At 44.8% G+C, this 14707-nt stretch overlaps 1 protein-coding gene across 2 annotated transcripts in view; it reads right to left on the reverse strand.

Moving 5' to 3' along the window:
- Nucleotides 1-10894, reverse strand: part of ITGA9 (integrin subunit alpha 9) — a 222723-nt gene extending 211829 nt beyond the window's left edge. For both annotated transcript variants that reach the window (XM_061996749.1, XM_061996750.1), the window contains exons 1-3: nt 10632-10894; nt 2102-2229; nt 739-845 (exon numbers count right to left, since the gene is read on the reverse strand). In XM_061996749.1, coding sequence (XP_061852733.1) covers nt 739-845; nt 2102-2229; nt 10632-10801 — 405 coding nt within the window. In that variant the 5' untranslated portion in view covers nt 10802-10894. The remainder of the gene's footprint in view (nt 1-738; nt 846-2101; nt 2230-10631) is intronic.
- Between the last annotated feature and the right edge of the window lie 3813 nt (nt 10895-14707).

Here is a 14707-nt window from a genome sequence, read left to right on the forward strand (position 1 = left end):
ACACAACTATGATCATAATATACCCATGTGTTCTAGAAAGGCTTTTGCCCAGGTCTCTGTGATTACATCTTTTCCAACACAGGAAATGTTGTTTTGCAAAGATATATTCCATAAATTCTAAGGATCACATCTGCTCTCCTTGACCTGTCTATGATAAATTCCATAAATTCTAAGGATCACATCTGCTCTCCTTGACCTGTCTATGTGCATGAAAACCATATCAAAGACAACAAGGCCACCCACACACAATTAAGTCATCCCTACTTGCAAGTCTTCTGCCTCATTAATGGAAAATTAATATACATAAAGAAAAAAAATGGCCACAAAGACTCATATTTGTCATTGTAAGTTCTGACATGTAGTACATACTCCCAGGAAAATGGATCCATATCTATTCCCTACATAAACACAGGCAAATGACAAAAAGAACACACTAGCAGGTACCTCCCAGGCAAAGTTCCACTTATTCAGTTCAAAAGGTTTAATCCTTCAGATTTAGGAGGAAGCCCTTGGGTGACACAAGTCAGGTGTGACAGCTTTGAAGTCCTCCCTCTATAAATAAAGCTTTCTGGCTGGGGCTCACTTTTCCTTCCGCTTGAAGGAAGGGACAACAGAACTTTCTGCCCGCAAAGCTGGACTCCGTCAGCCTCTGCCAAACACATTAATCCTGATGTGTTTAGCATTAGAGTCAGACAGCAGCAACGGTTTTAATGAGATCAAAGAGCAGCGTGGACTTACCAGCACACTTCCACCAGCCTTCGGCTGTCTAGCCAGGCTGACTCCCATCCATTCATCATCTCTGTCTTCTTTGCAGGTCTTTCCACAGAGTGTGCCCCGAGAATTGCCTACAGAAAGAGGGGAAAGGCAGCCAGGTAAGGAGACATGAGCTTTAAACACCCACTAAAGAATCCCTGCAAGAAAAGAGGCTGTCTATCAAACATTTGCCTGACAGTGCTTTTCTCTTTCCTTTCATCTCCATCATTAGTTCTTGTATGCATTAACCAGGGCAATGCTATCAGTCTTACTAAGTGCCAAACAAATAGAGGACAGACTCTGTCCTAAACAGCCAGCAGCTACTACAGCATGTCCAGAGCTCTACTTCAATAACCCATTGAGCTGAAGTCAGAGGGACACATCAGGTTGACTGCAGAACGCAATCAAGACAAAAATGATTGTGGAAAATGAGATCTGGGGCATTTAAAACAAAACAAAAAAAAATGAGGTCTAAATCTTTAGCCCTATCAAGCAGTAGTCACAAATCCATGAGAGACAGTTAGCATTACAGTAGCAGGGCAAAGTTAAACCTAGCCAAAACACTGTTTTAACACACGTAAGCTTCATAAAAATAAATTCAACTGGACTTTGTCATGAAAAAATGAACAACAGTACATGTCTTTTTTAAAGGCTGAGAAGGCAGCAATACACATGTAAACAAGGAAACCAAAAAGGGCTTCAATTTTCTCCATCAGAATCCAGCACAAAGTTTTAGATCAGAGTTTAACTTTAGGACTCCACCTTCCCCCAACTCAGTACATCAGAGAAACTGAAATTGATCCTGATCACGTGCAATAGAATACAAGGATGGCTCTCACTGAGAAACTTATTTCCTTTAGCACTAAAAGCAAACCCAAGGAAAGATTTACTGCATTATGAGGGAACTCACAGATGGCCACGTTGCTAATAACACCACACACCACACGCCCACCACCACACTGCCTGGGGTCATCCCACACACCCTCACTTCAGGCAGCAGTGCTCCCATCCCCTCTCACTCCCACTGGCACCCACTGTCTGCAAAATCAGACTGAAGCAGGTGAAGAAGAGGCAGTGGCTTAGAGTAAGGAGGGAAAAATCCACCTTTGCCTGGGTACTTGCTGAAGGAAGCAAGTGGGGCCAGTGGGAGGGCACAGGACCAGATGGGATGTTACTTCACAGTGCTAAAGGGAATATGAAATCTGTGAGGAGAGGCTGATGAATCCCACTCAGTGTCTTAGGGCTCTTTTGAAGTTGTCAGAGGAATGCTAGCCATTTGAGGTACATTTCCTTCCTTTGGTTCCCCCTTTCTCCCCCTTCCCTCCCACAAAACATCAAAACAACCTACCTCGACCCATATCCAGTTCTGTGCATCTTCTGTCAGGATTGGTGTGGACTCGGCATTTAAATACTGCTCCTGGGGACTTAACAGAGGCGCTGTATTTAGATTCTGCCTTGGGAGCACCAACCAAGACCCTGGAAACCAAAAGCAAAGTAAAAAGCAATTAATTTCAGAAAAATAAAAGCCAAAAAACCCCACCCACACAAAAGCCAACAGCAATGTTCACATTGCCACACCTTCCTCAGCAAAAGGACTTTCTCTAGCAACCTTAAAAATTATGGCATTGATTCACAAACTGAAAACATCACACACAATAGAGCCATTTTCCTCCAGTGAACACAGAAATGTTTTAACAAGTTAAATTTCCATTAGGATTGTAACACATTTAAAGCACCATCATCACCTCCTACACACACAGATATACCCAGAAAGCACATTGGAAAGAATTAGGATAGACAATAGCAGCTGTATCCATTTTTCCTCAGTTTTAACTACATCCCTATCAATCCAAGAACCCACATGATCTTACACACATCCATGAGAGGATGGAATCTGAACCTGTACATTTGCCAGCTAGCCAAAGATCAATAAACCTGTTTATAAAGTTGAGGCACCCCAATCTTAGAACACTATGTAACTACAGCTTTAAAAAACAACAACAAAAACACCCAGTCAATAACACAGCAGCAAATGTCTTCCACAAAAAGTTGCTATTGATCAACATTTATCACTATAGAAGACTATACCTAGGCTGTTTATCCCAGAGCTATATCTGGGAAACACCAATGCACAAGCTCTGACCATAGGATCCCTTGAAAGAGGATGAGAACTTTTTAATCACTTGTCTTGCAGTTCAGTTAACAGTTTAGCAAGCTGGCAGTTGCTCGTGGCCTAAGGGATGCTTTTTGCAGATTACAGGGGACATGCAAATATTGAGAGCCCTTTTACTGCTTCCTGACAATCTTTCTCACCTGATTGTGAGCCCAAATCAGGGAACATGAGGGTGAGGAGAGAGATTCAGCAGGAGTAAGGCAGCTCCAGGGAGGGTTGTGGGGAGCACCAGGTAGTTTAGTAGCAGTTCTGCCAATACTCTTGCACTATGAGGTAGGGCAGAGCTTTTGCAAGTAACAAAATCCTCACTAAAGCTGAGCCCAGGGCTGGAATTAATGGTGACTATCTCAAAAAGATTGAGCCTCTAGCCCTGACACATGTGGAGGCAGCAGCTGACCAAAGAGACACTTGGTTTACCCACAAAGGGATAAAGAGCTACTAGTGCAAAGTCTATCTGCACACACAGCTCAACCACAGCCCAGATGGACAGCCCAGCACAAGCCCCAAAATGGAAGCTTTTCCTCTTCCAACCAACTTCTCCTTCATTCTCTAACTTAAAGTTCCATATCCAACTATTACCCACCATCACCGTCTCAGCAAACAAGGGAGACTTGAGGCACAAGGTATGCACATGTCCAGGGGCAACCTGAGCCACCCAGAAGAGCTGCTCATGCATCAGAGCACGGTCTATCCCAAACAGCAGCACATCTCCACTCCTACACACTTCCTCAGATGGGGGATGCACCAAAATTGCCCTCTGGTACTTGGACATACATTTACAAAGAGAAATCCCTGCATTGCAAAGTGACCATTTTCTCCAAAGTTTCATGAGCTAAGCTGTATTATTTGGAGAAGTCCGATGAGGCTGCACTCTACAACACACATCATGTTTTCACAAGTGAGAAGAATTAATGTCCAAAATACTTAAGTTGCTCAAACCTACAAAGCCTGCACACATTGGGGAGTGAGTGCAACAGAGCCTGAAATAATAGCTCCAAATGGAAATCCCACTAGGCAGAAAACCAAATGCCAATCATTTCATTTACACAGGCGATGAATGCACACCCTTCACTTATTGACATTCATGAGGTCCAACAAAAATAAATAAGGGGGGATATTACCAGCTTAAAGAGCTACAGCTTCAAATTGCAAATGGCAAGAAACTGTTTCTGTGACCTGTTATAACAATAAGATCATGTAGGCCACATTGATCTCCAGGAAGCTTTACTCTAGCCTAAGAAAAGTAAATACGATTCAGCACTCAGTGCACACGATACCTTGAGCTGCAGGATGCAAGATGGAGCCTAAATCACAAAGACTCTTTAGCTCTCTTTAAAAAGCTGAATGGGAAGAATTGATAAGCAGGCTACTGGCACAGATAACATTGCTGTTTTGAGCAAATATAACTTTCAAAAAGAAAGTCTGCTGCCATTTGTTCATGTGGGCTGAGCAGAAGGAAGCAGACAGTAAAGGCACTGGTAGCATGTGCCAAGAGCAAATCTATTTTGGATTTTTCTGGATGTCCATCCATTCAAATCTGATATTTCACCTGTACTGCACACTATGTCATTTTCAAATCTTGTCTCATTCTTGCACCTAGACCCCAGTAGGTGAAACCTCTGCAGATCTGCTTCATCTGGCATTACCCATACTCACAAGTGTCCTGAGACAGTTACCTTCAGTGAAATGGTTCACATGCTTTTTAGTTGGTCAGGTTGGTTATTTGACACATACTACTTAGTTCAGTTTTATTCAGAAGTTTGAGACTGCAATATTTCATTTATAGATATCTAAACATTTCATATAATTTCTAAATAAAATATCTAAAAATATCTATATAAATTGCTAAATGGTGGGTGTCAGGAGGCTGGGACATCCCTTTTTTCTATAGTAGCTAGCAACAGGACAAGAGGTAATCCGGTGAAGCTGGAACACAAAAAGTTCCACTTAAATGTAAGAAAAAGCTATTTCCCTGTTGAGGTGAGGGAGCCCTGGCACAGGCTGCCCAGGGAGAGTGTGGAGTATCCTTCCTTGGAGGTCTTCAAGACCCACCTGGACATGTTCCTATGTGAACTGATCTAGGTGACCCTGCAGAAGCAGGGGTGTTGGACTAGATGATCTCTAAAGAGCCCTTCCAACCCTACCATTCTACGATTCTATGATTTCCTTTGCCAAGAAGAAAGTCCTTTACTCTGTCATTAGTTTCTGTATTTAACAGCTTAACTGTTGGAATAAAGTCACCTATTTAATTGCCACGAGACTTTTCAGCAGATCTGGACAGAAGACTTATCTGCGCCGGAATATTTTGGGACTCTTCATGCAAAATAAGCTCCTGTTTTGTTTCTCCTCTACGTATTAAAAGACCTTTGAAATATTTCTCAGTTTCTAAGAAACAATGCTGCAACCAGAGAAGGTGTTTTTCTCTGGTGCCATATCGAAACAGAAGTGCATTTCAAAGCAAAGCCTTGGAGTCTAATACAGCCTTCTTGCATTTCAGTGCTGTGGACTCTTGCCTGGCATAAACACAGAAAATATGTAAACAGCCAGCAGAAGTACAACCCTATCCTTTTGCTATTATCAGGCAACCTTCCAACATATTCCAAGTAGTTTAACCAGCTCTTGTTTAAACTAGCCTAATTTTGTGGCACAGTTTTCCAGTCCTGCTATAGGACTGCTTGGATTGTCCATAAGCAAGCACCAGCAGTTCTCCAGCCATTTACCAAAAGGTTTATGATGTGGGCAGCACTCGTTGCAGAGATTATTAATGAGTGCATGTTCTCACCACAATTATAATACTCTGCAGAAAGCCCCTAAAATATTTGTGAGCTCCATGAAGACACCTTGAAGGGGAAACCCCAGCAAGACAAGGTGATTCCTATCTATGGCAGAAAACCTAGGGCAGTAGGAGTGTGGTTTAGGGCCATTTTTGGGTCACTTCTGCTTGATAATCACAGATATCTGTAAGAATCAGCCACATGCCACTGGGTCTATGAGTAAAGTATTGAGGTCTAAGCCAACATGAGGAACAGTAGGCAAAGAGGCCACTTAGCCTTCTCCTCTTGCCCTCACACTTGCACGATCAAGGACAAACACTCTCTTCTGCACGGAGATCACTATGGAACTGAGTGGCCAGAAACGGTCACATTGCAGAAAACACAGCAGCTCATATTAACAGATGACAAGAAGCTTTCTTTGCCACAGGGAAATCCACACTTCCTTAAAATCACTTCCTGCACAACAGTAACTACCACTTCACTGGTGATTGACCCTTGGGACAGACAGATTTGGAAATTAAGTGCTGCATTTAGCAGAAGGAAGAGTAAAGGAAAGTGTGGAGCTGAGCGATAGCATGGAGAGATGCCAAGCACATTAAGCATCAGCCAACAACGTGCCAACAGCCATTAGGCAATCACAGCTCAAGGACTGGGGAGCATAGGTACCTCACCTCACTGCAATGTTAAGTGACTGGGAGAAAACTCTTTAAATATCTTGGCATACCACAGCTGATTTCAAAAGCAGCTCCATAGGAGGATGCACCACAGTTGAGTTTGCTCTCATCAGAAAGGTTTCTGTCACTTGCCAAGTCTTTGAAACAAAGCAAAACAAAAAAACCCCACAAACTGACCAGTGGCCCATCCATTAAATGCAGAGAAGGAAGCAGGAGGGCTGTTACTTGAGTGGCAGATGGATGACCTGTGACCAACAACAGCAAGCTCAGATTCCCTGAAATGCCACAGCAGCACCTACATTGTTTAAGCAACACGGTAGTGTTGCCACAACATCCAGCCTCCACAGAGTCAATCCATTTCTGCATCTTCCTTCTAGTTGCACACAAGTACATTGTGCACCAACACCACGTGTCCATCAGCCCAAGATGCAGAATAGTCTTCCAGTTTCAGCAGCGGCACAGTCCAGTGAAGAGCAGAGTGGAAGGAATGAAGCAACAGCACAGAACTCAGACTCATTCCTAATTGTAAAACTCACAGCAGGACAACATGCAACTAAAGTGACTCCATTATGTTTTTGTGCCAGATTGCCTTGCCAGAAAGAAAAAAGCTGTTACCCTGGACTTGCTGAGGGATTTAGGGATGTCGAATAGAAGGGGGCATAAAAAAGGAAAGGAGAGTAATAAAGTAACATCTTCTTTTTAAAAAGAACAATCTGAGATGTCACATTAGGAACATTTCTTTTTATTGGGGCAAAACTGACATTTGTTTCTTTTTAAACTGTCTGAAGGAAAGCAGAGAAAGCAACATTCTTGGTCGCTTTGTAGGGTCTTTACTCCAAGCTTCAAAATTATATCCAGAGAACAGAAGCACTTCAGCTTGTCTCTGCTCCAAATGCAAGTAGCCACCTGGTTCCTCACTCGACTGAAAATGGCAATGACAGGGAGCCGAGGAAATCTGTCAAGATTTACAGTCATAAAACATGCTTAAGGAAGGAAAGGGAGATATTGTCAGAAATACAATAACTCCAGCACATCTGTGAGGACAAACTTTTCTTGAGACAAAAACTGTACAAAACAAGCTCCTTAAAGGAAGTAACGTTACAATTAACTATTTCGGAGAGGTCAAAGGCCCTGACTTACTCCACTGTTGAAGTGGAGGCTGAAGATTCATATTCCACTATAATTTTTGTGTAGAGGCAGCCTGACTGTTCATATTTTTGTGATATAATCTTTCAAATCAAATAGCCCCCTTTTCTTTCCTCCTGCAAGACTAATTGGCTCATGTAAATCCTCAAGACTCACCAAACCTTGTATCAGATACTGGAAGCCCATGAGCTTATGGCAGATAATACTGACAGGCACCTTGGTGGTGCTGGAAAATAAACAACTGAAAACACTAAGACTGGAGAGCTGGCCATTACAGATACAATTGTAATACAAAACAGTGGCTATGTACATACACACACACATATATATGCATAGAGACATACATACACACATATATATATTATACACACACACAGATAAGCTACTGAGAGTAACACACTTCAGCTAAAAAGCTTTCATAATCAGAAGTACATTAGTTGACTATTGGGGCCCAATATTCATAGCAAGAAGCCCTGAACTATCATGACAATACTCTCAAATGTTTGAGAGCATATTAATATATGAAATAATTTTAGATAGGTGGAAGCCTCATTAGCCTCAGATATGATCAATCCCTAGGCTCACCCAGTGCATAGCTCACCAGACAAGCCAGGAATGCCCAAAACATTACTGTCTAAGGTTAACTCAGCTTAAGTACTGCCCACTGTAGTGTATAGGCCAAAGAAACTGAAATTATAACTCTTCTTTGGGTAAAGAAAAGCTACAAAGCTAAGAAAAAAACTTATGCACAAAATGACACAATAATCCTATGACTAAGGATTATGACTAAAAGGAGCTATATACTACAATGGGATGAATAAAAAACATTTTTACTACATATTCCCCATAACAGACTTAAACCTTTCCACAGAATATTGTATTTAAAAGAGAAGGGAAGGGAAAAAAACTCACAAACACCCAGTCAGTTAGGGAAGTAGCTCCATAGCTTCACACACAAAAGCTTCACATAAAGAAATCTGACAAATCTAAGTGTCGTCACTTCTACTAAGCGTTTCCCTCTGTGGATCTAATAAACTGGGACTGTATCTTGTATTTCAATGACCTGCAACTGGTAATCACTTTAAATTGGAAAGCCAAGACATGCTCCAAAGTGATGTCTGGAGAGAGAAATAAGATTCCATACAGCATAAATATGGTTCTAAAATCGTACTATATAATACTTGCAAGCCTTTATGCCAGTTGAAGCAGGCATATCTGAAGGCACTGATGAGAGAGTTCAGTCCTTAGATGGTCTGAATGTTAAGGAAGATCTTTAAAGCTTTCCAGAGAAATACATGTAACATTTAAAATCAATAGCGCATTGCAGTATGCAAAAAACCCTGCTTGCACCCAGAATACACACATCCAGTACCCAGGATGGCATCCTCAGAAAGCTGGAAGAAGGTTGCAAATGCTTAAAAGAAGAGAGATATGTAGAGAAACCCATTGCAGTCCCCTGACCTTCAGGCTGTACACACACATTAAGAGCACAACTGCACATGGCAAACTAGAAGACTATAAAAAACTTATCTATCTCCCAAAATTTGTATTCCAGTCTCTGCTGGGCACAGGATTTTGAAGGACCCAGGAAAACAAACCCCTCGGTTCCACAAGGAAGAGGTGAGCTTTGCCATCAGCAGGGACAATTCCATCCTCATGATTTTTGACAGCCTAGTGCTGATGCTGATCACATTCTTGGTGTTAAGGCTACTGATTTATTTCATCGTTTCATCATTTATTTCAGGGATCACTTCATGATCTTTCATACTTTTTCTGTTTTTTTCTGGGTGCCCACAGGGCAGGTTCAGTGAAGACGCTCCATTTTCAGAGAACTGGAGTTTGTGTAACTGGAGTTATTAGTTTCAGGCATCAGACTTCTTATAGCTGCTTGCCTTCAGACAGACACCTAACACCGCTCTCCCAGCATCGTTTCAAACAAAGTGGGATATCTGGGAGATTGTCCTCCCTGGCCCACCTTCCTAAAAACAAAAATCACCACAGCAGGTGCTCTCTGAAGATAATTTATGTTAACAACCAGAATGACAAACACCTACACAAGGAGCAACAAATCCTGTCATTGTCATGCCCCTATACCCGTCACATCAGCCTTTCATTCACACCACCGTGAATCCCAGCAATCAGTGCTAAACACAAGTCGCTTTCAGCCTCTGCATCCTTTGCCTGTTCCTGCCCCGAGTTAAGCACTGCTCTAAACTGAGAGCTTTTCTTCTCTCTGAGCGCTTTTCCTCTATGAAGCCTTCTGATAAGTCCCTAAAAATGAATGCTCCATGAAAGCCACTATGGAGGGAGGCAGAGTACACAACTACTTGTGAACTAAAGGGTGTGAAAGAAATTCATTTTTAAAGAACTGGACGTCGGCATGAATACATCTATTTATATCACAGTGCACCACAGTTCCAACATCAACAGCTGAGTAATCGGGCCGTATCTAAGTGTAAAAGATAAAGACAAGCTTTGTGGACATTTATTGGCAGCAGTGGCTCCTACTCGCATCAGGAGTGCACCAGATGACATCAACTAGGTCCAATTAAGAGAAAACAGTTTTAATGTTAACAAAGAGCCTCTGACCCAGACAAGAGAGAGACAGCCTATGCTTCAAAGCTCTTTTCACTCAACGGGGAAAACAAGAAGCTTGCCAGTTTGCATAATTTGTTGAGATGTAGACAAACTTTCTATCATCTTTCATTATTTTTCACTAGTGAGGCTCACACAGACATTGCCTCCGCGCTCCCGAGAGCGGGCGGAGGGGGAGTACGGCCGCCTCCCGAATGGGAAACATTTCTCCCTCAAGGGAAAGCTTTTCTTGCCGTCCCGCCGGAGGACGAAGCGATCAGCGCTGTCAGTGCCTAACGCTGCGACTGTTCTCATCTAACCCGACCTCTCGTTTTTCCTACAAGCCGCGTTTTCCGCCCAGGAGATGAGCTGCCGGGTGTCTCCTCCGAAGCAGCGGGGCCGCCCAAAGCGCCCAGCGCCAGGCTCGAGGGGCTCGGGTCCCGCTCCTCGGCTGCGGGAGCGGCGGCGGCAGCGCGGGATGCCCCAGCCCCACCGCAACGCGCCCGCCCCGAGTCCCGCGGGGTCCGCGCTACTCACCACCGCGTGCTGTCGTGGTAGTGCTGCAGCACCGAGTATCCGAAGAAGGAACCGTTAGGGCCCTGGAAAACCACGGGGCGACCCACGTCCACGTTGTAGCAGCGCGCCAGGGCCACCCACAGCAGCGCCCACAGCAGCCGCACTCCGCGCCGCCGAGCAGCCGCCGGCATCCTGCGAGCCCCCAGGGCAGCCGCTCGTCCCGGCGCCGCTGAGCGACGAGTCCCCGGCCGCCACGAGTCCCCGGCGACGACTCCCAGGCGGGGCGGCCGGGCGCGGCGCTTTTGTGCCCGCCCCGCGGCTCTGCGCGGCTCGGCTCGGTCCGGCCCGGGCCCGCCGCCGCTCCGCTGCGCCCCGCGACGCGACGCGCGGGGACTGCGCGCCCCGTCCGCTCCGCTCCGCTCCGCCCTGCGGCGCCGGCGCCCCCTGGCGGCCCCGGGCGGGATCCGCCGCCGGAGAGAACAGGTCCTCTCAGCAGCCCCCGGAGAGGACAGGTCCCCTCAGCAGCCCCGGAGAGGACAGGTCCTTCAGCAGCCTCAGGAACGGACAGGTCCTTCAGCAGCCTCAGGAACGGACAGGTCCTCTCAGGAGCGGACAGGTCCCCTCAGCAGCCCCCGGAGCAGACAGCTTCACTCAGCAGCCCCGGAGAGGACAGGTCCTTCAGCAGCCGCTGGCGCGCACAGACCCCTCGAGAGCGGACAGATGCCCTCGGCAGGCTCAGGGGCGGACAGGTCCCGTCACGAGCCGGCTGCTCCCCTCAGCAGCTGCCCCCGGTGAAGGCAGCCTCGCCCGAGGCGGACGGGATCCGCTCCTCCTCGCCCCGCGCCGCCCCCTGGTATCCCCGCTCCGAAACGCTCTAGTCTTAGCCGATTCCCCCCGGCTCCTCCCGTCGCGGCAGCCGTAGGGCTACGGCGAGGCCCCGCCGCCACCCCTCGCGCCTCTTTCCAAGCAGCAGCCCTTCAGCTGAGGCATAATCTCTCTTTGCACCCTCTCGCCCCGGTTCTCGGATGTCCCTCCGGCTCCGTCCTCATCCACAGCGCTGGGGCCGTGGCCGTCGAGGACCTACAATGGAAGAAGTCAGAAGCCCGGGGGCCAGGAAGAGATGTTGGAGGAACCAGTCCTGTCTCCCATCCTTCGTTTGAGGCCATCAGTCCTGCTTGAAATCAGCACGTGGAGGATGCTTCATGTCCGGGGTGACAGAAAAAGGGCGTGAGATACACGGGAGATTTCACTAGGGAAAGGGAATCTGTGAGGAAAGGTTTGGGGTATTTGTTATTAGGGCAACAGGAAAGAAAACACTTTTTGGAGGGAAAAAAAAGTCAGACACGCTTTTTTTCAGGTCTAAAAAAGAAACAGCAACCTCCATGGCTAAGTAAAGGAGTTAAATGATTGCTTTAATATTTTAATAGTTAGAATAACTGAGAAAAAAAAAGAAATCAGTCAAACATGCACTAAAGAATGAACAAAGCCAAGAAGATGGTCTCCTCTAGCAGCTAAGACAAAGGTGACACACCAGCCTGAAGAGAAGGGAAGAGAGTTAAGGGCTACAAAACCCTCAGGCCCATAAAGTCCATCCTTTTATTACTCAGTAAAAAGCAATAAATTTTACTGCTCAGGATTCATGAGAAATCATGTTTAGCACCCTCTTGAGAATCAAGACTGGGATCACAGAGAAGAAATGCTCTCTGAGAGGTAATTGGGAGCTTCATTTGTTGGTGTTAGCTTTAGCTTTGGCTATTTCGTTCCTTGTACTGCCTTTGCCCATGGGAAGGGGCACTGGGAAACATAAGATCAGAGGGATCAGGAGCCCTGACACAAGGGAAGCTGCTTCCTCTGGTGATGGGCAGCCAGGTCCAGTACTTCTTGCAGAGGCAAGTGATGGTACATGGAGAACTTCTGATGATGACAGTGATCTCCAGAGATGAGTGCTAGGTGTTGGTGCTGTTTGAAAGCTGGCATGGAAAAGGGTTGTTGCAGGTTGAATCTTCTTTCACTTATGGTGCAAGTTTAATCATTTTCTGCCCAGGGTTTGCACCAGAATGGATGCAAGGTGGGAATTTTGGGGTAAGCTGTTTCATGATATTCACATGGCTCTTTAAAAGTATAGCCTAGTTCTTGCAGAGGAGCATCCTTGTCACGTAAAAATCTTGCTTATAAGCATTGCCCTTGAGAATCATCCTTAGAGCTTTCTTGGTGCTTCATCTATATGTTGCTCTTTAGAAACTGCCATTTTTGGTGTTGGCTGTGATGCCAGAAACTGGATGTTATCACAGGAATATTCCAGAGACAAGTTCAACAGAGAAGTAAGAAGAATTTTGCGGTGAAAGAAAAAAATCAATAAAGAAAGATAAGTTTCCAGACATTAAGGTATTTTATATTTGCTGTGTAAAGCTTAGTGGCATAATTATTTAAAGCTCTTGCTCAAGGTGGCTTGTAAAAAGGTTGGGGTAGAGTGAGTCTTCTTCATCTAAGTATCTCTAGAGTTATGGAGAAGTGAACATTGTCCAGTCTTTAAGTGGCACAGTGCTAAACATCAGATGAAAAGGACAAGTCACTTATCTGTAACTTCAGCCTTTAGTGTGTGATCAAATGGAAAGAACCGATTTGCTCATTAGAGCACCAAGTGAAAACAACGGGGCACTTACCTCGTATTAGCAGGGAGATTTGTTACATGTAATGAAAAGATTTTCACTGGGGTTTTACAACTGTGCAATCAATAGGGATAAAAGTAATCTGATTTAGGCAGAAAGTCAATATGCCGTGATTAAGCAAATTCCACAAATGACATGCAATCCCATCAGCACTACCGAGCCAAATTCTCTGCCTTTTCAAGCAAGGAACTGATGAGGCTTTTCAATTAATTACTCAGACACCAAATGATGCTCAGGCAGCCCTCGGAGGAAGTTAAAGGGTTTGTGAGCTGACATGCTGGTGGGCACGAGGGGGGTCATCCACTCCCAGAGAGAGGAGGAGAGATGTGAAGCGGCTCAGAGAGGTGGTGAATGAAACACTTTTCTCTCTCAGAGCAAAGCCCACACAGAAGGACTGATTTCAGCTAGAAGTGATCCAGTACAGAACCGTGTCAGTCCATTAAAAACTTCAGCCCTCCATTCTTGGCAGGGAAGGCTGTCCAGAGGAAGGCCAGGAACACTGCACTCCCATCCAGCTCTTTCTTTTACTACACATCCAAATACTGAAGTCATCTCACAACATTGAATCCGACGGGAATTATCTCTGTCTGAGCAGAAAGAGAAACTGGTGTCGGCTGAGCCGATAAAGTGCTGGTTTGCCATTTACAAAAGCCATGGGAAGCACACAACTGCAGTGACAGGCATAATAATAAGGTATGGCTAAATGAATATGATGGCTAAAATAAGAGCTGAAAAGAAGGAATAACACATTAAATCATATGGTAACTCTTTGGGAATGAATCATTCAAAGCAAGAATAGCTGTGTCTCCATCCCTATATCCCTGTTCTCTCTGCTTGAACCTCAATGTTTGCATCACCTAGGGAGGCTCCATACCTTCACCACAGTGATAATTTGTAGTTTACACTCACCTATATTAATTAAGCACTTAACTGGCATTTAACTTGCTGTATTTTGGCAGGGCTCAGTCTCCAGATTAGTTTTTAAATTAGCAAATGTATGTGTAAATTGAGGGCCATCAGTGAAACAGCACTCTTGGCAATACTTTTTAATTAATAACTTGAATTGTACAGCTCAGAAAAAAAAAAAACCCCAAACAAAACAAACTCAACACAATAATGTTCTGATTGTGGAAGGAGAAAGAAAATAAATGCTCCATATGTCTGTGCTGCTTACAGATTTGGCTGTGTACAGACCAGGCTTACCATGACCATTAACACTCCTGGAGGTTTCTCCTCACCAAATGCCATTTCACATATATATGTATATATATTATATCTATATAATTTTGCTCCTGTGCTGCACATATTGAACTCAATATCACTTTCCTTGTATCCACCAATACTTTATTTTTAAGACACTGTTTTTTATTAGGTTAATTATTCACCTTGCACTGGTATCGAAGCAGTGCCATGGCATTCTCATGATAT

The sequence above is a fragment of the Colius striatus genome, chromosome 5 (assembly GCF_028858725.1).
Source record: "Colius striatus isolate bColStr4 chromosome 5, bColStr4.1.hap1, whole genome shotgun sequence".
Classification (NCBI taxonomy): domain Eukaryota; kingdom Metazoa; phylum Chordata; class Aves; order Coliiformes; family Coliidae; genus Colius; species Colius striatus.